The sequence below is a fragment of the Dama dama genome, chromosome 26 (assembly GCF_033118175.1).
Source record: "Dama dama isolate Ldn47 chromosome 26, ASM3311817v1, whole genome shotgun sequence".
In the NCBI taxonomy this organism is placed as follows: domain Eukaryota; kingdom Metazoa; phylum Chordata; class Mammalia; order Artiodactyla; family Cervidae; genus Dama; species Dama dama.
The window spans coordinates 52774537-52797149 of NC_083706.1; the positions used below are offsets into that span (position 1 = coordinate 52774537).

At 36.5% G+C, this 22613-nt stretch overlaps 1 protein-coding gene across 8 annotated transcripts in view; it reads left to right on the forward strand.

Annotated features, from left to right (window-relative positions):
• QKI (QKI, KH domain containing RNA binding) overlaps positions 1 to 22613 on the forward strand; it is a 149542-nt gene that overhangs the window by 99417 nt on the left and 27512 nt on the right. For all 8 annotated transcript variants that reach the window (XR_009690689.1, XM_061130293.1, XM_061130292.1 and 5 more), the window contains exon 4: positions 10632 to 10775. Coding sequence is in view for 7 of the 8 variants with exons in the window: in XM_061130293.1 (XP_060986276.1) it covers positions 10632 to 10775 (144 nt within the window). In the remaining variant the exon portion in view is untranslated. The remainder of the gene's footprint in view (positions 1 to 10631; positions 10776 to 22613) is intronic.

The following is a 22613-nucleotide window of genomic DNA, read 5'->3' on the forward strand; positions in this document are numbered from 1 at the left end:
GACAGGGAAGCCTGGCCATGGGGTCGAAAAGAGTTGCACGCGACTTAGCAACTGAAAAACAGCACAGATGCATTGTGGGTAAAGTTTAAAAAAAGACACCTGTCTTGCTCTCTTGAGCCTTATTATTTTATATTGGATGCAAAGGACTATATTACAGTATTAAGTATTATTATATAAAGTCATAAAATTCTATGGAAGGAAGCAAAGTGGAGGAGATGAATTCTAATAGAGGGGATAACTTACGAAAATATTACTAAAGAAGTAGTATTTGAACTTATTCTTCAGTCATTTGATTTTTTATAAATTCCTCTTACTGCTATTAGTCTCTTTGTGTAGAGCTGGTGGGCAAATCATGGTATATTCCTCTTCCTGGGAAACTGTGGTCGTCCTCCTTTATATATTGTTTCAAATTCTGAAGCTTACACGGAAGGCAGTTCAGTACTGTGATCAGCTGAGCTCTTCTCCAGTCTGCAACCCCAGAGATTACAGGTGGATCTTTATTAAGTTTCTTTATCCTAAAAACTGTATTTTGAAACAATCTCATGTTTTATTTAATATCTTCAATATATTTTTATTGACGAAATTAATTAAATAAGTTTCTTGAGCTAGTACTCTTTATCCCCAAAGTATTTTTTCAGTTTTTTTTTTTTAAATTATAACTTTAGTCATGCTAGTTTATTTGCTATTGCTCAATCATCCCTACTCCATATTTCTAGGTCATTTCCTGTAATTTTCTGTTACTCTCTGATTTTTTTATTTTTTTCACTTTTTATTTTACTCTTTGATTTTAAATAGCAGCCTGTTCAAACCATGGTAGCAGCACTTACGAGATGCTGACAACTCTTCTGTGCTGTACAAACATAGCATATTTAGAACTTACCTCTGCTTTGGAGATGAGGAGACCAAGGTTCAGGTATTTTGCCCTGGATTAAGGGTAATATCATGAATTCCTAGGAATATCATCAAATGGATATAAAAATCATATTTTAAAATAATATTCTAAACAAATAAGAGGCTTCTCTGGTGGCTAGGATGGTAAAGACTCTGCCTGCAATGCAAGAAACCTGGATTTGATCCCTAGGTCGGAAAGATGCCCTGGAAAAGGGATGGCAACCCACTCCAGTATTCTTACCTTGACAATTCCATGGACAGAGGAGTCTGGTGGGCTACACAGTTCATGGGGTTGGAAAGAGTCAGACGTGACTGAGCAACTAATACTATCACTACTTAACAAATAATTGTTTTGTTTTTAATATCTACAGAATTTACTTTCTGAATAACTTCCCCCAGGAAACAGAAGCTTTGTGATGGTGAACCAGATGTTGCCACTCACTCACTGTGTCCTTAAAGCAATCATACAGCACAGACCTGGTAGTGATGTTTGCTTAGGGCAGCAAGTTAACCTGTAGGTAGTTTTATCAAAATGTTCATCTTGTTTCTTGTTACAGTTTTGTGTGACATAATTTTCATCTTTTTTCATTGTTGTTCTTTAAATATTACAGTTATTAACCTTTCTTGTCTTCTTAATATACTGTTAGCTGTAAAATCTTTAGGGCAGAAGTGTATAATCAGAAGTTTAGCCGAGTGACATTGAGTAAGTCAGATTTGTGCCCTTTAGTTAATGTCATTTTTAAGTGAGAAACAGGTATTATAATAATATCTACTACCTCTACTAAGGTTTCAAAAGTTTTTTAACTTTATGGATATAAAATGCTAAATACAAAGCACTATCTATGTTATTTTTCTTCATAGTAATATTAGCTATGACTGCATTTTTGTATCGTGCTTGCTCTGTGAGCATGGTTTGATATTGAGTGGTTATGTGGCACTTATTATGGTCAGTGCTAAGAGATAGGAGTAGAGTGATTCCAGATTTCTTAGAGCTTTTTAGATAGTAATATACATAAGACTTGAAAGATTGAAGGCGGAAAGAGAAGGGGACGACAGAGGATGAGGTGGTTGGGTGGAATCACCGACTCAATGGACATAAGTTTGGGTAGACTCCAGGAGTTGGTGATAGACAGGGAGGCCTGGCGTGCTGCAGTTCATGGGGTTGCAGAGAGTCGGACATGACTGAGCGACTGAACTAATAGTAAGACTTGGTGACTGAATTAATAGTAAGACTTCAGTCAAAAGAACAAATGATAGGATGTTTCCTATACTTCCATTCTGTCTGAGAGGACCTGGAAAATTTTTCATTCAGAGGCGATTTCTGAAATTGAGTTTTTGCCAATTTTGGAAATAAAATGGGTATGAGTAGAAATGGTAATCTTTAACTTTTAATCTTTCCTTGATTTGCTGTCAATAAGTAAATACTTCACTTTAACACTTTAAAACATCACATTTTAAGACAAATGGTTGTTTTTCTATGCCTTTAATATTCTTTATGTCTGCTGAATGGGGGAAAGAATAAATCCAGTACAAGGTTTCACATATGAATAGTGAAAGGGTTCTGTTAATGCTTTGTGGAAGCACTTCATGCCTCTGTGGACAGTAACTACTTGTATATGAGTGATAGTTAGCAGCAGAAACGTAGCCCAAAGTTTCCAAAAGGATTTCCTGCCAGTTCCTCATACTCTTTTTTTTTTTTTTTTTTAAAGCATTAGGCAGCCACTGATATTTAAACTTGGGGAAAATGAAATTAAAAATCACCTGGTCATTTTTGTCTTTCTGTAGGAAACTGTTTGTATATGTTTAGTTCAGTCTTTTCAGCCTGACCTATGGCATCATCAAGATCGCATTTAGCTTCCCAAATGGGCATGGATAGTATAAACAGCTCAGCTCTAGTGCAGGTTTACTGATTTTGGTCATGATAAGGACAGACTAGTACTAATTGGCTGTAGTTTGACCATAACTGGTGATACTTAAGTTTGGTCTTGACAGACGGTACTTACAGTTAAATTAGAGGAATTAATATATGAGAATTGAAATGAGGACTTAACCTGATACTTTTTTGAATTTAGCAAGTTGTTTCACTATGCTAAATTTAATAAGCCTTTGTAGAATACCTACTGCCTATAAAGACATTCCTAGATAACAATTTCAACAAACTGAATAAAAGTATTCTAATCTCTATATATTATTAGAAAATAACTTGCTTTGAGAACATGGTTCCTGTTTGACTCAAGTTTCAGTTAAATATTTTTTGAAGTCAACTTTGTAAGTGGAGTCAGTGAGCAATTATATATAATATACTTAAATGTTCCTCAGTGTTCATTTCTTAAACTGATTTAAGATTGTATTTATAACTGGAGATAGTTATCTGTTAGGCTTTATCACTTGGCTTAAAATGTATTATTCATAAATGTGTTATTGAAACCTTGGTTTGCTTAAATACGTAGCACTTTCCAGAATTCCTTTCTAGGAGATTTTGGGTATGAACTTCCACATTAAGAGCGCAGTAGGGGGAGAAGTTTTGTGCTCATTTGCCTGACTACGAATGTATAATTAAAACAGTCTGTCAGCAGGGGTTGGGGCATCATTGTGTTCTGATTCTTCATGTTATACAACTACTTTGTTGTTCAAACAGATACTTAAATTAATTTCAGAGGTCAGTGACTCATAGAGGCTTTTTTTTTTTTTTTTTTGGTTTTGTTTTTAATCAAGAACAAAAGTAGTTTCTCAGGTTTTGAGGAATTTTTTTACTGAATATTTTTATATCACTGTATACAGCAAGTGAAATGGGTGATGTTTTATTGAAAAGTAACGCTTAAAGCTTATTTCATGATGGTGATTTAATCAGCCATAACTTAGGAATGATGTTGGGTGTATATGTGTGCATTGTATATTAAGACCAAATTTTCATCTTCCCTTATTGAAAACTAATGACTGGAAGAATTCTGTGTAAGTGGCCACAGGTTTATCATTTTTGTGTATTTGTGTCATTGAAATTTGGTAGGTATTTTTCTCTTCTAGGAGAAAAGCATATTTGTAGGTGTAAGAAATCTGTTTTACCAGGTATTCTCTGCTAGTTATTGATACTCTGTGTGACTCAATCAGGAATTCATTGATGGAGAAAGAGTTTATGACTTGGAATTAGGGGGAATAAATTTACCAAGTCATCTCTGTTAATCTGTTTCTTTATCTGCATCCAAATTCCCTACCAGCTCTAAAATTCTATGAGAACAAGCTGTGCTTAAAATACATGCCCCCCCTCCCCCACCCAAATATTTAAAGGTAAAATGGTAAGAGTAGAAAAAATTCTTCAGTGTCAAGACTTCATTGTTCTGTGTCTTTCACTAATTTATGACTCTTTCACTAATTTGTGGTGCTATTTTAAGGCAGTTTACTTAGTTTTAGGGCTCTCCTGTAGGTGATATGATGTTCTAGGAAGCATGGCAGGCTCCGAAGCTCTCTTTGTAGAACCTTTCTGTCTGTGGGGCTTGGGCAGGCCTTACAGCCTTAGCCTCCTCCCCGACCTGTGAGGGAGGGAGAGGACTGGGACCGCAGTCTCACGACTGCTGGGATGACTGAGTGAGGGTACATGTTTGTATTGCTCAGTGTGGTACTTGGCAAGCAGGAGGGTAGGTAGGTATCATCATCATTTTCATTCCTGAATTTCTTTGTCATCACATGAGAGGCTCAGAGTTACTTGAAATGTATTTTTTGATAGTAGACTTGCCAGGAATATAAAGTATCATTGATAATTGTGTCTATCTGCTTCATAGGTGTGAGTGATATTATAGAATCGTTTTATATGTTACTGAACTTTAATTTACTGTATAAATTAAGATGCATTTCATTTCCTTGAATGCTGTCTTGTCATTTCAGACTAGCTTAAATTAAAACACCAAGATCAGTGGTTTGAGCTTTGTTCTTATTTGTACACATTGTAATTGTTTATAAATAACTTGCCTTTGCTGTCATTTTGCTTTATTATATTAAGATATATAAATTTAGTCTTGCAGTTTAAAAAAGACTGACTTTTTTTTTTAACTGCATTCTTCTGATATGTTGTAACAAGGTATTTTGAACTGATAGAATAAAGGAAAAGTGCTGTCTTCTGTGGGATATGAAAATCAGACCTCATGAACATTATCCTAGAAAATCTGAGTGAGTTGACTAGAAGAAAAGTAAGAGAACAAGAATAAAAGATAGGGGTGTGAGGATTTTCAAATGTAGCTTGGTACTTAAATAGGAGGTCAAATAGAAGCAGGCCCAGAAACAGCCAAATGATCAAGGGACACTGGAGACTTATTTCTATTCATAGAAGCAAAGCACTGTGAGGAAACAATTTGATTTTAGTGATGCTCACCAATAATAAAAGCTCTTTGTTCATTTCAGTAAATGTAATAGCTAGAGACAGTGCACAGGTAACTATCAGTTATAGTACTACACAAGTAGAGTAGTACTATAAAAAATAATAAAAGTAAGTATTAAAGAAAACATTCTGGACACGGGTGATGAATTGCATAAAGTTTGTGGGTATCAGAACCCATATTTGTGAATAGGCCAATTTGTTGACAACCTGGAGAAAATGTAATCCGGAAATGGTGCCTGCAGTTAGTGTGGCTTGAAATGCATGGGTGAATACACAGCAGCTCTCTGTCAGGACCTAAAAAGCTTCTAACTGCGTTTCAGACTTCCCAAAGAACCAGTTAGTTGTTCCTTGTTCTGAAGCATTAAAAATTCACACTGAACTCAGAAAGGTCATTCAGGATCAGTAATAGCTGAGACGTAACTGTGGACTAGTTTGGAGAAGAGAAAGAGCTGGACATGTTGAGTTGAGTGCTTTACAGACACTGATGTACACTTGTCAGCGGGCAGTTGACTTTGGAGGTCTATAAGTAAGGAATGTACTGGAGGTATAAACTTGGGAATGGGTGGATACAAAAAATGCCATATTATTGTATACTGTGGAAGATTTGGTGGCAAGTTATATGAAGTTCTTTGGGTGGTATAAAACAGAAATTATAATAATTTGCAATGAGCTATTTTTTCCACATTGGTTTCTCAGCTGTTTTTCCCTGAAATACTATTTAAACTATGACTGTAAAAAGAAATTAATGCTTCAACCACAGTTTCTAAGAGATACACTACCTTTGGTCTATCTCCATTTTGCCATCAGTCCTCTCTGCTTTGTTGCATCCCTCCGCCCCCTTTTTTTTTGGTTCCAGATTACTAAAGTGAGAGATTTCAGGAGTGAATTCTTAACTGCAGGCACACTAGGGTATAGGAGTAGACACCCTGTAATTTTACTCTCTCTCTTGTTTGTCTATAGTAAAAGAGAACCTTTATGGATATGTTTTATTGACTTGCCAATCCCAGATTGCCTTTCTTATCTGTTTGAGAAACAAAAGAATACAGGGAGAAATTATATTTGTATTGAATAATGACTTGGCTCAAATTCACTGTTGACAGAATTTACTTCACTCTTGCTGAGTTAGAGTGGATTACAATTGTACAAAGGTGGCTTCTGCATAGAATGATCTTAAAGCCTCTTTAAAACTGAGTTTAATACACTCATGGATTAAAAGTATGCAATTCTGTAAAGCCTGGTATAGAAAATACCATCTATGCTTTCTAACAGCCACCACTGTTCACAGTCACTTCCTACTGTTTAAAGAGATTCTTTTGGTATTCATTCTCTATTGCTGCATTTTGTGCTCACCTTACCCCTAGTTGATTTTTGTTTTGTTTTGATCTCACTTTTTCATTGTGACGAGAAGTTTTTGGGCCTTTTACATTTGGAAACTGTTATCAGTTTTGTTTTAAAATATGTATTATGTTGATGATTTTTCTCCCTTCTGCTTCCTTTTTCTTTTTTCATGGTGAGACATCAGCCATTCGTTGTTCTGACCTCTTGTATTAGTTCCCTAATCTTTATGTTATTTTCAGCCATTTTCCACCTCTGACTTTTCTTGGAAAGAAAATTCAATTTTTATCTTCAAGCACCTCTGTCATGTTTTTTTTTTGTTTGTTTCTACTGTCATATTTAAGTTTCAGGAATTCCTTTTTATGTTTTGAATTCCTTTAATAGCATCTTTTACTTGTTTCCAGGATGCAGTGTCTTTTTTTAACTTTGAGGACTTTTGAGTTTTTCTTCTCCTTGTCCAGTGACTGCTTTCTTCAGGTAGTTTCTGTAGTTGGGTTGGCCATACTTTGCAGAGAAGTCTTCTGGTCTCTGGCCCCCCAGTGTGCGGGCTGGAAATAGAGTGAGAGCCAAGACTAGGTACCTCAGCCTGCAGTGTTTTGAAGGGTCCTGTCACCTGCCCTTCAAAACCCAGTTCCAGAATATGGAACTCTTTAGGGAAACATTTCTAGCCTGCAGCTAGAAATTAGGAAGTGCTGATTGCCAGCTATTCAAGGAATGGGGATGTGGAGATTGAGCTGTTCCTTGGTGAGAAGTTAGCCAGTTTTCCAGTCTTAGCTCCACCCTTACACCACTCCCCTGCTGCCGATTTCCTGAGCCTTTATGGAGGTTTGAGAGTGTAAGTGGATTTCTCCTTGCCTGGGTCAGCTAAGACCCTGACTACTTAGCCATCTGCTTTCTAGTATAGCTTCCCAATTGTTTCCTTTCCCATTTTCTTCTTTCTTATAAGTTAGTTCGTGCATTTAAAACTCTACAGTGTTTCAGAAGAATTTTAGGAAGGAGTGAAAGTACACAACTACATTAATTTCACGTTTTTTCTCTTAGTGTTTTAGAAACTGTAAGCAAACATTAGGATAAGTATAACTTTGTTTTATTTTTGTAGTTTTAACTGGTGCTTAAATTGTTGAATTTATTAAGAGTATCATTTACCAAGTGTAGTTTTCATTCTTAGGCCTTTCTAAAATATTTTGGATTATAAATGTTCCTGAGTTGTCCTTGTATTAGTATCTGTATACATTAATAATATACACATACATATGCTTTTTTAGTGTCTCTGTCTACTACTTATAGCATTATGTCAGTCCTAGGTTTTGATTGATTTTTCTTCTTATATGTTTCCTTTTTCTCTTCCTTTGCCTGTTAATTTCTGATAAGATGCCAGATAGTATGAATTTTAGGGTTTCCCATGTGGCTCATTGGTAAAGAATTTGCCTGCCAATGCAGGAGCCACAGGAGATGCAGTTTCAATCTCTGGGTCAGGAAGATCCCCTGGAGAAGGAAATAGCAATCCACCCAATGTCCTTGCCTGGAGAATCCCACGAACAGAGGAGCCCGGTGGGCTACAGTCGATGAAGTCACAAGAGAATTGGACACAACTAAGTGACTAAGTGCACACAGTGTGAATTTTACTTTGTTGGGTGGATATTCTATATTCCTATAAGTTATTCTTGTGCTTTGTTCTGGGACTCAGTAAAATTGGAAACAGTTTGATCCTTTTAGGTCTTGCTTTGAAGATTTACTTAGGCACTCCTGGCATGGTACTGCCCAGGCTGCTGACTATTCTCCACTCCTGAGGCAAGCCCTCTGTGTACCTGTGCCAGTGTCTTGTGTATCATAAAGTTTTCTACCTTGAATCGTTTGATTGGTTCTTTCTCTGGCCACTGGTATCTCCTCCCAAATGTGCTGAGCAGTGTTCAGTTGAATACTTGTGCAGATCTCCACTCTCGAAGTGAAGTGAAGTGAAAGTCGCTCAGTCATGTCTGACTCTTTGCAACCCCAGGACTTTAGCCTGCCAGGCTCCTCTGTCTGTGGAATTCTCCAGGCCCAGTATACTGGAGTGGGTAGCCATTCCCTTCTTCAGGGCATCTACCCAACCCGAGAATGGAAGCCAGGTCTCCCGCATTGCAGGCCGACCCCTTACCGTCTATGTCACTAGGGAGACCCTCCACTCGCACTGTGCAGGTCTTTTTTCCAGTACTGGGTTAGGTGAGCTCTGGCTGCTGTGCCCTCCCGAGTCTCGAAGGTTAGTCTTCTCCACTCAGAGGGGCGGCCTGGCACCCTTCCCAGGGCTGCAGCCTTGAGCTTCCCAGGCCAGGAAGCCTGGACGATCGTAGGTCTTCCTGCATTGGCTTCCCATCCTCAGCCTCACTCTTCTCTTCCTCTTTGGTTGTTTTTAGGCATGAGAGTGAATCTTGTTGATGTTATACTTTATCTTGGCCCAAAGCAGACATTCCTTATTTGTATGGATGTGGAGATACTTTTAGGTTCATTAAAACATAAACACACAGAACTTTATCACTTCTATAAAAAGTGATCACTTCTATAAAAACTTCTATAAAAAGTTTTATTTAAGTTTTTATGGAAAAAATTGATCAGATATAAATTTCAGTGAGACAATAATGTCAGTGTTTCTCAACATAAAAATAAAAATCTGGATTTTAAAATTGCTTGTTGTTGTTACAGTAGAGATATGTCTACATGCTTTATACTTGGCATACAGATAACCGTGAGGTTCCCAGTTCCTTGACTCATCATCAAAAGGAATGTAGCATGATCTAATATTGATAAAGACAAATATTTTAAGCTCGAAGGTTGCATGGTGTCTGACAGACATCAACTCCTGCTGCTTCCCTTGAAGCCTCAGTGCCTGGTGAGCTTGCTGCGCTGTCTCTGAGTTCACTCCCTGGGGGCACATGGGTGGCCGGCCACAGGCTGCTGTGCTTTGTCTGGTTTCCCAGTTCCCCTCACAACACTCGGGTGCGTTTTCACACGTAATGATATTAGTAGAAAATAGAGAGAAGCGTGAACTTTGAGGATGCGTTTCTATCCGTATTGTCTGACTTCCATGTGTTTCCTTGCCCTGGCATGGCCTCTGCAAACATGTGAGCTGTGGTAGAAAACTGGGGGGTTTTTTTTGTTTGTTTGTTTTTAATGCAAGTTTGTTTTTCTTTGATTGGAAGAATTCAGTAAACAGTACTGAATTCAGTAAATAGAATACATAAAGATGAAAGTTCAAAAAAAAGGTATTGTTCATCGTTTATATGTGGTACCTTGCACTGAACCGTATGCATTTATTTATAGCATTTTGATATTTGTGTTTATGTTGTTTTTAATTATTAAAATTATATTTATGAAATACTTATAAATATATTTGTATATTATCTCTAAAGCTTAAAGCAAGAAGCAATTCTGAAAGGATTATATTTTAGGTGAAAGGGAAGTATGGCCAGTCTTTCCTGTAGCTTGACAGTGTTTTCCACCTGGGGATCACTGGGTCATTTGAAGACACCAGGGAAATGAAATGTAGATGTTCTCTGCTAAAACTGGTGTTTATGATGGTATGGTTAGAAAGGGACTGTACAGTTCACCATTGTTAAAGGAAGGTCTCATAGAGCTACAGTTAAAATGATTGTTACATTTATTCCTTGTTGTGATTATTTTTATAATGAAATGGTTCCATCATCACTACTTGAAATGCTTAAAACAAATGGCATTTTGTCTACAGAATAATATCTATTGGCAAAATGCTTTTCCTATTCTTGAATTTAGCCAATGTTACTAAAAGCAGTTGCAACAAAATGGGAAAACCGCTGAATTTGAGAATGAAAATGTTGATTCAGTTCCTAAATTTGGCAGGTTACTAGCCACATGGCCTTGACAGGTGACTTGCTTAAATTTACCTCAGTGACCTTTTATTTACTCAGAGCAAAACAAGGCAAGCATAGCTTAATGATTGCAACAGGTCATTATTATGGATAGGAAGATGTGCTGTCTCTTTGAAAAGAAAAACCTGTAGTAATGTGCTTTGTAAATTTTTTAGGAGGAGCAAAATCGAGGCAAGCCTAATTGGGAGCATCTCAATGAAGATTTACATGTACTGATCACTGTGGAAGATGCTCAAAACAGAGCAGAGATCAAACTGAAGAGAGCCGTTGAGGAAGTGAAGAAGTTACTGGTACCTGCAGTAAGTAACAATTTCCAGCTCTTAGGTTTAGGCCCAAGATCTTTTTCGGTTCATTTTTTAATTAGTATGGTACCTGCAGTAAGTAACAATTTCCAGATCTTAGGCCCAAGATCTTTTTCGGTTGATTTTTTAATTAGTATAATGTTTATGTTAATGAAAAATAGGTTATTATTTGTTGAAGATTTTATTTAAGCACAAAATATTAAAATAACTTGTAAATCGTTTGCTGTAGAATAAGAGATAGACAGACACTGCCCCAGTTCTTAAATGGGAAGCCTGCTCCCTGTTTGTTTTTTGTGAAGGAAATGCGAGGGGCGCAAACCGAGTCAGTGGCCTCTTTCTCAAAAGTGTGGCTGCCTTTGCGTCATCGTTGCAGGGTGAAAAGGTGGGTCCATCATCAAGTAGGCTTGGTGAAAGCTTTGTCTCTCTTTTAGATCAGTTTCTCACTGCAAACGAGTGATGAGTGTACACAAAGTCTGTACGAGTTAATACTTCTGTTGGGTGATCTGTGTTAGTAGGAGTGCATTATTTGTGTTGCCCGTGGATTCCATGGGCTTTCCAGGTGGCATAGTGGTAAAGAACTGACTTATCAATGCAGGAGACACAAGAGACCCAGATTCCATCCCTGGGTCAGGTCGGGAAGATCCCCTAGAGTAGGAAATGGCAACCCATTCCAGTGTGCTTGCCTGAAAAATTCCAGTATCCTTGTACCTATATTCCTTGTGACTTGATTCTAATTTTTCTAACTTTGATGATTTGAATGTGTTTTCATTTGAATGTGTTTACATAACACCACACATAACTTACTGTTCAGAGTTCAAACCTTTTAAATTCAAATCGGGGTTTCAGAACAACCTTACAGTAAGTTCCTTCCCACCACCCAATCCACCCCCTACCCCCTTCTCCCAGCAAGCACAGGAACTCAGACAAGCCTTAGCATTTTCTAATTTCACTGCAAAAGTATTGTAATAGGGGTTTTGAGATGATCACACTTCATCTGTAGAGTTGTAGTACTTTACCTGACAAATTGTTTACCTTGGATAATACTGTTGTTTTTATTTCAAATGTTTCTTTGATTTCAATAATTATTTTAGTCTCTTTTGTTTCTTCAATCACAAAATAAACCTGTGTAACTAGAGAAAAGTCATTTCTTTAGTTACATGTAGTGTAACTAGCCTGGGCAAGTCTTCCTGTGTTATTATGAAGTATCTACTGAAGATGTTCTTTTTATCATAGGTACAGTTAATTAGTTTCAGTCTCATTTCCATAAATCTGAACTATACCTCCTTTAGATTCTTGAGATCTTCAGTATACTTTTATAAATACAGTGTAGCATTTTGTGGAAATCAAATCATCTTCATTGACAGATAAGGACTATTGAGCAGTGCCCTGATTTTGCTCATCTTTGGGGACTTAGGTCATCCTTGGCAGAAAAGGACTGCTGATGTAAATCTGCCTCCAGTGTATTTCTTGAAGATGTATTCTTGCCAACCCAGTTAAAATAATCTCTCTTTTCACTTTTAGTCTTAACCCACTCAATTCATTCTCAGAAATTAGTAAGAATGATTTTATTTGTTTGAGTAAATTATATAAAGATAATCAATGACTGGACATATCACTCCTCTGGAAGCAGGGTAACCAGTGAGTTACCTTCTCTGAAACTCCTTGTTGTACACTGAAGAAGTGGCTCTTAATTGTAAACAGAGTATAGGTAGTTGTGAAAGCTTTAAAAGTCAGAGAAGGAAAATGTTTGTGAAATAATTAATTTTAGGGTTTTACTAAGTATATAGGTAGAACATTAAGCAGAGGTTTTATAGGAGGATATAATGATAGCCTTCTTATTTTAAGTACGTCCTGTAAGAAAATTAGTCACTTGAAATTGTTAAGAACTTGTGATTCTTATTTGTGATTTGTGTTTTTATGTAGCTGCTTAGTTCTAAAAATTAGTTGGGTAAAGAAAAACTATAGTTTTTATGATTCTTACAGAGTTTTACAATGTAGATGATTAATTTTAGCTAAATAGTTAAGATAGGATATTGTTATCATTTTTGTTATTAGGCCATGTTGCAGTGTGCTACTGTATGCTTTAAATTTTTGTTTCTTTAAGCTTCTGTGATAAAGTTACTAATTTAACCCTTTGATAAAATACTATTTTGTAATTAGACAAATGGTATTTTAATAGATTGATTGCTAATTTTATATATGAAAACTTAGTCTTTTAGATATGCGTGTTGAACTGGCTTAAACAGTTTAAACTGAGAAAACTCCTCAGATGACATTTTAGTGCTTGTTTTTTTATTCACATAATAATTCTCACACTTTTCCTGTGAGCCTTTCAAAATGAGGCTATTAAATTTCTTGGCTGAACTTACAGTTTTGCCTAGCATTTACCTAATGTGCTTACAAATACACAATATTTTGGGAAATTATGATCTCTTGTCTTTGTATGTTCAAATCACTTTAACGTAGATTTGATCCTTACAGAGAGCTTGTGTATTAAATTAATTTACTCATTTTCTGTCATCAGATGTTTTCATTTCCTTTATTCTCACTGCACTGATACTGTAATGTGCTATAAATTTCCATTTCTCCCATTCAAGTACTAACCAGGCCCAACCCTGCTTAGCCTCTGAGATCAAACAAAATTGGGCGCGTTCAGGGTAGTAAGGCCCTAGACTAAATTTCCATTTCTTTTTGCCTTTTTTAACAGTATATCTAAACCTACTTTTAATTAAATTTGGTCTTAATATCCTCAAGCATTTATTATGACAGCTGATTAATTATTGTTCAGAGCCTGTCAACCATTTTAAGAACTTTGGCTTTTAGTCTAGAGTGGGTGGGCTTCCCTGGTGGCTTAAATGGTAAAGAATCTGCCTGCAGTGCTGGAAACCTGGGTTGGGAAGATGCCCTGGAGGACGGCATGGCAACCCACTCGAGTCTCCTTGGCTGGAGAATCCCATGGACAGAGGAGCCTGGTGGGCTACAGTCCATAGAGTTGCAAAGAGTCAAGACACGACTGAGCGTCTAAGCACTAGAATGGGTGAAACCATCAAGTGCTTACAGAGATGGGAGTGACGTGATCTGATTAATATTCAGTAAGGGTTACTGGTCTGCTCTGTTTAGAACAAACTAAACCACACAAGGTAAAAGAAAGGAAGATTTCGTAGGAGTTCACAAATTAAGACCCGTAGGCCAAAACCAGTGTTTGAATAGCACATGAGCTTAGCATGGTTTTTACATGTTTTGATGACCAGCGGGAAAAAATCAGAAGAATAATATTTGAAGAAGAATAATACTTCATGAAATGTGAAAACTATATGAAATTCAAATTGCATTGTCTAACAAGTTTTATTGAAGCACAGCCATGCTTATGCTTCTTCGTTTACATATTGTCTGGCTGCATCCAAGCTCCAGTGGTGAGTTGAGTAACTGCCACCGAGACCATATGCCCAGAAAAGCCATTTACTGTCTGGTTTATTACAGAAAAAGTTTGCCAATTCCTGGACTCTTGCATTAATTCAGATGAGAGGTGATGATGGGTTGGGTCAGTGTAGCCACAGAAGTGAGTCATGGCCTCATTTCTAAACATATTTTTAAAGTGAAACTGGCAGGATTTGCTAATGGATCATCTATGGGAGAAGGCAGTGGCACCCCACTCCAGTCCTCTTGCCTGGAAAATCCCATGGAAGGAGGAGCCTGGTAGGCTGCAGTCCATGGGGTCGCTAAGAGTCAGACACGACTGATCGACTTCACTTTCACTTTCCACTTTGATGCATTGGAGAAGGAAATGACAACCCACTCCAGTGTTCTTGCCTGGAGAATCCCAGGGACGGGGGAGCCTGGTGGGCTGCCGTCTGTGGGGTCGCACAGAGTCGGACACGACTGAAGCGACTCAGCAGCAGCAGCATCTATGGGATGTTAGAAACCAAGGCGTCAGGGATGATACCAAGATTTTTAGCCTGAACAACTGGAAGGATATAATTGCTGATACTCTGATGAAGGGTGTGTTAGGAATAAACTTTGAAGAGATTACTTGGAACTCAGTTTTGAATCTGGTAAATTTAAGATGCCAGTAGCTATTCAAGTGTAGCTCTTCTAGTATTCTCTTCAGATTAACAAATATTTATTCCAGGTTGACTGTATTTTAGAGCATTGGGGGTATAGAAAGTTACTTAAAGAAGATGTTTAATGTTTAGGACAGTGGCAATTCCCTAACTATATTTCATAAGATACTTTTCATAGGTATTCTGGATAAAAGAAAGCCTTAAATATAAGTATTGTGAATCTCTGGTAGAAACCATTTTCCAGATTTAATTGACCATCAAAATTTTTTTCTGAGAGCATATTTACCATCTAGTGTTATAGAGATATCTGTTCGAGGAATAATATGTAAACTCATGAGTCTGATTTAAATACATAAGAGCAGTCTTGTTAACTCTGAAGCATAGTCATTTTGAAGACATAAAAAAAAGGCTCTTCTTCAGGAACTTTTTCTTTTTTTACACAAATAAAAACTCATGAATTTTAAATGTACAGTTTGACCCTTGACAACTGTATATATATTTACAACCACTACTACAGTCAAGGTTTCCATTACCCCAAAAAGTTTTCTCTTAGCCTTTTGCCATCAGTTCAGATTAACAAATTACTATCACAATCAAGTTAGCTTCCATCATCTCATATACTCATTGTTTTTTTGTGTATGATCCACTCTTAGCAAATGTCAGGTGTTCAGTGTATTAATTAAATGTAACCACTATCAGTTCAGTTCAGTTCAGTCACTCAGTCGTGTCCGACTGTTTGCGACCCCATGAATCGCAGCACGCCAGACCTCCCTGTCCATCACCAACTCGCGGAGTTTACCCAAACCCATGTCCATCGAGTTGGTGATGCCATCCAACCATCTCATCCTCTATCATACCCTTCTCCTCCTGCCCCCAGTCCCTCCCAGCATCAGTGTCTGTTCCAGTGAGTCAGCTCTTCCTATCAGGTGGCCAAAGTATTGGAGTTTCAGCTTCAGCATCAGTCCTTCCAGTGAACACCCAGGACTGATCTCCTTTAGGATGGACTGGTTAAATCTCCTTGCAGTCCAAGGGACTCTCAGGAGTCTTCTCCAGCTCAAAAGCATCAATTCTTCGGTGCTCAGCTTTCTTCACAGTCCAACTCTCACATCCATACATGACCACTAGAAAAACCATAGCCTTGACTAGATGGACCTTTGTTGGCAAAGTAATGTCTCTGCTTTTTAACATGCTGTCTAGGTTGGTCATAACTTTCCTTCCGAGGAGTAAGTGTCTTTTAATTTCATGGCTGCAGTCACCATCTGCAGTGATTTTGGAGCCCAATAAAATAAAGTCTGACACTGTTGTCCACTGTTTCCCCATCTATTTCCCATGAAGTGATGTGCCTTAAATCCCCACAATTTACTCATCTCATAACTGAGAGTTTGTGCCGTTTAATGGACGTCACCTCTTCCCTAGCCCCTGACAACCACCATTCTACTCTGTGGCTGTATGAATTTGCCTCTTTTAAATCAGTTTGCTTTTTCTAGATTTCCTTTCTTTGTACTTTCATGCAGCTTGGCTTTTTTTGAGTTTTCATCCATAGTGTTGCATGTATCAGTGGGTTGTTCCTTTTTATTGATAATTAGCATGCCATTGAATACATAAACCACAGGTTATTTCTCCTTTCACTTGTAGTTTTAATTTTTGTTTCTGTGAATACAAATGATATGGAGCATCTTTTAATGTGCTTCTTGATAATTCATATATCTTCTTTAATGAAGTATATTTAAATCTTTCTATCATTCTTGGCTTTTTTTTTTTTTTTTAGTGTTAAAGCAATTCTTTGTGTATTGAAAATGAATCCTTTATTGGACAAATATTCTAATCTGTGACTTGTGTTTTTCTTTTGGTTTTGTGGAAAGGCTTTTCATTACAAATCCCATTTCATTCATATTAATAAGTATTGAACTTAGTTTATTTCCCTGTTTTTGTATTTTTCAAGGAATTTGTCATCTGAGTTGGTAAATTTTTTATCATGAAGTTGGTCATAATACTCTTATCTTTTAAAGGTCTACTCTGTTCATATAGGTTGTGTGAGCTATACATGCACACATGTGCACATGTCAAAACTGCCATTTCAGTGCCTTCAAGGAGAACATGCTAGTATACACACATATTATTACAATGAATGGAGATCTTTACACACCTTTCAGTAATTCAGGGGAAAAATGGGAAAGAAGACCTGAACATTATCTACCACCTTCATATAAATGGGGCTTCCCTGATAGCTCAGTTGGTAAAGAATCCGCCTGCAGTGCAGGAGACCCCAGTTCGATTCCCGAGTCGGGAAGATCCCCTGAAGAAGGGATAGGCTACCCACTCCAGTATTCTTGGGCTTCCCTTGTGGCTCAGCTGGTAAAGAATTTGCCTGCAATGTGGAAGACCTGGATTCGATCCCTGGGTTGGGAAGATCCCCTGAAGAAGGGAGAGGCTACCCACTCCAGTATTCTGGCCTGGAGAATTCCATGGACTATACAGTCCATGGAGTCACAAAGAGTCTGACATGACTGAGCAACTTTCACTCACTTCATCTAAATGATATTTATAAAACACATAAACTACTGCAGAATACATGTGCTTTTTAAGTGTAAAAGGGATATTCACCGATACAATATGATGGAATTTTAAAAAATGTTGTCTAACTAATTCAGAGAGAATAAAAATGCTTATATAAAATAAAATAAATAATAAATAATATAAATAAAATAGTATAAATAATAAAATAATTATATATAAATATATATTAGATAAATATTTAAATATATGTTTTATATTTATATATAAATATAAAATAATTATAATGATATAATAGATATATATAATAAATATATAATAAATAATATAAATTAAGTTAATAAAATAATAAAAAAATGCTTAACAGAAAGCATTTTTTGGAAACAGAATTCAGTTACCAATCAGTCCCAATAAGATAAATTTAAAAGTTCCAAATATTGGGAAGCATTAGAAATAACTCATAGGTCAAAGAAGAAATCATGAGAAAAAATAGGAGATACTGTGAAGTGAATGATAATAAAAATACCACATAATATTATATTTGGGATGCAGTTAAAGCATTATTCAGAGAAAATATTTTTAACATAAATAAAAGGTCTCAAAAAGTATAAAAGAAAGGTCGTAAGTCACTAATAGTCCACCTTTAAGAAGCTGTGAAAATCAAGTTGAAAACAAATCAGGTAGAAAGAATATGAAAAAGCAGAGATCAGTGAAACAGAAAAGGAACAAATAGAGAAAATCAACAAAACCAAAAGCTCACATGTAGCACTAAAAGATGAATAAAACTAAATAAAATTCTAGAGAGTTGATGACTTTGAAGATAGCACAGTCTGTTCTTGGAGTGCAAGTTTTAAACTGAATTGTTAATGAACTGATGGCCCTGAATTTAGTTCGTGACCAAAGGATCAACAATTGAAGTCTGTGGTATCATTGGCCTCCTTCTCATGTTATTGGGAAAGAAGGATTAAAAGATCCAGCTGTCATGCACTGGCCCCTTGACAGAGCTGTAACGGGAGAGAGCATCTCATGCATGGAGGGTGTTGCTGCTGCTCGCTGCCTTGCACAGCCGTGTTAATCTGAATGGGAGATCTGTCTCGGGACCCAGAGTCCAGCAATTAGCAGTCTCTTCAGAGTGTCAGAGCAGAGTTAGCATTGTCATGGTTTAGCTGCAGGATAAAAGGACTGAATTTGGGTCTTCCTGTCTGCCAAACTAAATGAGTTGCCATGGGAATTTTTAAATGTGAGAGGCGTTTACGTAAAACAATTTGGCGGGTTTGAATAAACTCATAAATTACAGGCTTGAAAGGAACCAGCCCTTGCTTCCTCTTATATAGGCAGGACTGTGTAGAAGGCTGATAGCTTCTTATATTCTTCATGAGAATAAGCTGATCCATGCTGCCATGTGCATGATCCGATTATTAAGGCTTGTATTTTCACTGAATACAGTACAGTAAACAAATTGAAGGGAAGATACTTTGTTCCAGATCTCTGGGGAAAAATGTGATCATTGTAAACAGAAGTTTGTCTTCCTAAGTTAAATATATCTTCAAGTAATGCTATTAAGTGTTTTGTTTTAATAAACATTAATATAAGATTAATTTTTTGCTCTTTACACTTGTCATACTTGTCTCACAAAGATGAACATTTAAAGCTTTTCGGAAAACAGATGAGGTACTCATACTCGTAAATAGGATTATTTAGGTTGCATGTAAATAACTTGCAGAGAGAGCTTTGTCTTTCCCTGTCTCTCACAGATCTGGGTTTTAGTGTAATGACTTTTTAGTGAGGAAATGCTGCCTTAAATGCCTCAGGTGATGAATATTACTCTAAGCTTGTATAACCTCATTCATCCTCAAGGTATCAGTAATAGTGATAGTTTTTGCATTTGGTGCTTTATATCTGCTCTCCAGAAAAAACATTCAGTGAAATTTAGGTATTTAAAATGTGAGACTTATTCATAAGCTCTTCTGGGTGGTCAGGGGACGTCTGTTAACATTTTCAAGCCGCAAGATTATAGTTTTGTAAGGAAAGGGAAAAATTGGTTGCTGCTAAATAACCTTCATGGCCTGAAATTGTAGATGCAAGTTACACATAATGATTGTTCAATTCAGATGAGAAAGTATAAAATAAATATTTTTAAAGTATAATAAATGAATTTTATAGTTTAATCTTTACTAAAGGTATAAATTGTATTAATATATCAAAGTAGTCATCTGAATCTGACTTTGTGTTTCTGAGGTTGTTGTTAAACCTTAATTAAACTAGACCCAACGATAACTAGAAAAATCTCATTTAAACTTCGAATACAAAGACCATCATAGAAGTCCTAGAAATCCTGGAATCAGAGTGCCGTGACATGATACAGGCTAAGTGTAAGGTTCTCTGATGGGAGTTGGTGTATACTTCTTGATAAACATGGTGAGAGAAAAGTTCTTTCAGGAATTGAAATGTGCTGATTTTTTTTTTTTTTTTTTTTTTGCAGAGTGGAACTAGAGTACATTTTAATAGAATTTTACATCAGTTTCCCTGTATACCCCACCCACAATGTTAGCTGTGCTGTTTGTTTATTCTGCATTAGACCAGCTACAGGTACATTGTTCCAGCTAGTCTTCACAAATAATTAAAGTGCTGTATCTTTGGATAGATAGCAGTCTATCAGTTCAGTTGCTCAGTTGTGTCCAACTCTTTACGACCCCATGAACTGCAAAATGCCAGGCCTCCCTGTCCATCACCAGCTCGCGGAGCTTGCTCAAACTCATGTCCATTGAGTCCGTGATGCCATCCAACCATCTCATCCTCTGTTGTCCCCTTCTCCTCCTGGACCTGCCCTCAGTCTTTCCCAGCTTCAGGATCTTTTCCAGTGAGTCAGTTCTTCTCATCAGGTAGCCAAAGTATTGGAGTTTGAGCTTTAGCATCAGTCCTTCCAATGAATATTCACGGCTGATTTCCTTTAGGACTGACTGGTTGTATCTCCTTGCAGTCCAAGGGACTCTGAAGAGTCTTTTCCAACACCACATTTTTAAAAGCATCAGTTCTTCAGCACTCAGCTTTCTTTATAGTCCAACTGTCACATCCATACCTGACTACTGGAAAAACCATAGCTTTGACTAGACAGACCTTTGTTGACAAAGTAATGTCTCTGCTATTTGATATGCTGTCTAGGTTGGTCATAACTTTTCTTCCAAGGAGTAAGCCTCTTTTAATCTCATGGCTGCAGTAACCATCTGCAGTGATTTTGGAGCCCAAAAAAATGAAGTCTGTCATTGTTTTCCACTGTTTCCCCCATCTATTTGCCATGAATGAAGTGATGGGACCAGATGCCATGATCTTAGTTTTCTGCATGTTGGGTTTTAAACCAACTTTTTACTTTCCTCTTTCACTTTCATCAAGAGGCTCTTTAATAGTTCTTTGCTTTCTGCTCTAAGTGTGGTGTTGATCTGCATATCTGAAGTTATTGATATTTCTCCTGGCAATCTTGATTCCAGCTTGTGCTTTATCCAGCTCTCCAGCGTGTCTCATGATGTACTCTGCATATAAGTTAAATAAGCAAGGTGACAATATACAGCCTTGATGTACTCCTTTCCCAATTTGGAACCAATCTGTTGTTCCATGTCCAGTTCTAACTGTTGCTTCTTGACTTGCATACAGATTTCTCAGGAGGCAGGTCATACAGTCCATACAAACAGATTAAATTAAGAAAGTATGACAAAGTGTAGATTTTAAGACTTCAGTCACTACCATTGAGCTCTCTCTACTCCCCATCCAGCCTTAATGTTGTCTGGCAGTGGGGTCAGGCTCTTTAAACAGAGGGACTTTTCCTCAGACTTGAAGCTTTACTTTTAATGAAGCTTCTAGGTGATGATAATAAAATGTGTCTTATGTACAAGGTCTCATAAATAAACACTGAAGAACCACCCTCCTTTTTGTTCTTAGAAGGATTTGTTGAGGGATAGCTTTTCTAAGTACAGATTCTGTGGGAGTTGACTGTTTAGATAGCTTGTAACTTTTAAAACAAGGGATTCTAGGCTTAAAGTATTAGGGCAATGTATGTTTACTGTCTAAGAAATATTTTTGCAGTTTATATAGAAAGTCCTTCCATTTTAATCTCTTATTCCATGCATCCCTCAGAATTTGCCTGTTGAATCTCCTATGTAACATTTTACACTTGTTTGAACCCATTTATTTTTAAATATGAATGTTTTTATTCCACAATTAAATATGCCACTCACTGGGATAATGCACTTTAGTTTTTTATCTGTTAAATATCCCTATTAAATGTATGATATTCTACACAGATCTCTAAAACTAATATAAAGTATATTTTATTAAAGAATTTAAATTATTTAATAGAAAAATAGGTGAGTAATGTCTCAGTGTGTCTTCTTTAGTTCAATTATTTTCATACATCCCTTTAATTTGTTTGCATGCCCTTCTGATGGTTGGTAAGTAGCATCATGTTCCTTTTATATAGGTGAAGCATTTATAATCCATTCACTCTGTACTAATGTACACTGAAATTGAATTGGCAAAAATGTTAAGAAAGCCAAGCACCCTGTATTTTATTTACTTGCTCTTATTTTTTTGATCCTTATACTCAATTTTTCTTGACAACATTTCAAATGTTTTAGTGTTACAATATTTGTAAGTAAAACTGAGGTAGCTACCATTGTGAGATTTAAGAAGTATATTGGTGATGCAGATGAGCATTTTAGTATTGTTTCAGATAAATTTACTTCGTAGCTCATTTTATGGCTTGAATTGCCTGCTGTATTTTTGGTAACTGAATTTTGAAAATTTAATTTCAAAAGTGATACTTTTTAACAAGATTTCTCCTTTATGGGAATTTCTCTGAAGCCTATATTTATATTGCAGGATTATTTAAGTGGGTGTGTTTTGTTTCTTATTCTCTTAATTTTTAATGCCTTTGTAGAAAAAATCTTTAATATGCATTAAAATCATTTAAGTATATTAAAATCAAATATAAATTGAATTGTTTTCTATAAGTTACACCATTAAACTGACATGGCATCAGTTTTTTTATTAAACATCTTTATCGAATATAGTATCTCCAAGTAAGTTAGCAGATTCGTGAATTCACTTACTTTGTGATACTGTTTTATGAATTCTGTAAGGATGACAGTATGCTCTGTTTAAATAAAATTCCTTGATTATTGAATTTAGCATCTGTGGAATTACAACATACTTGTTATAATTTTTTTATATTAAAAAACTCAATGGCTGTCAAAAGCAATTCATTTCA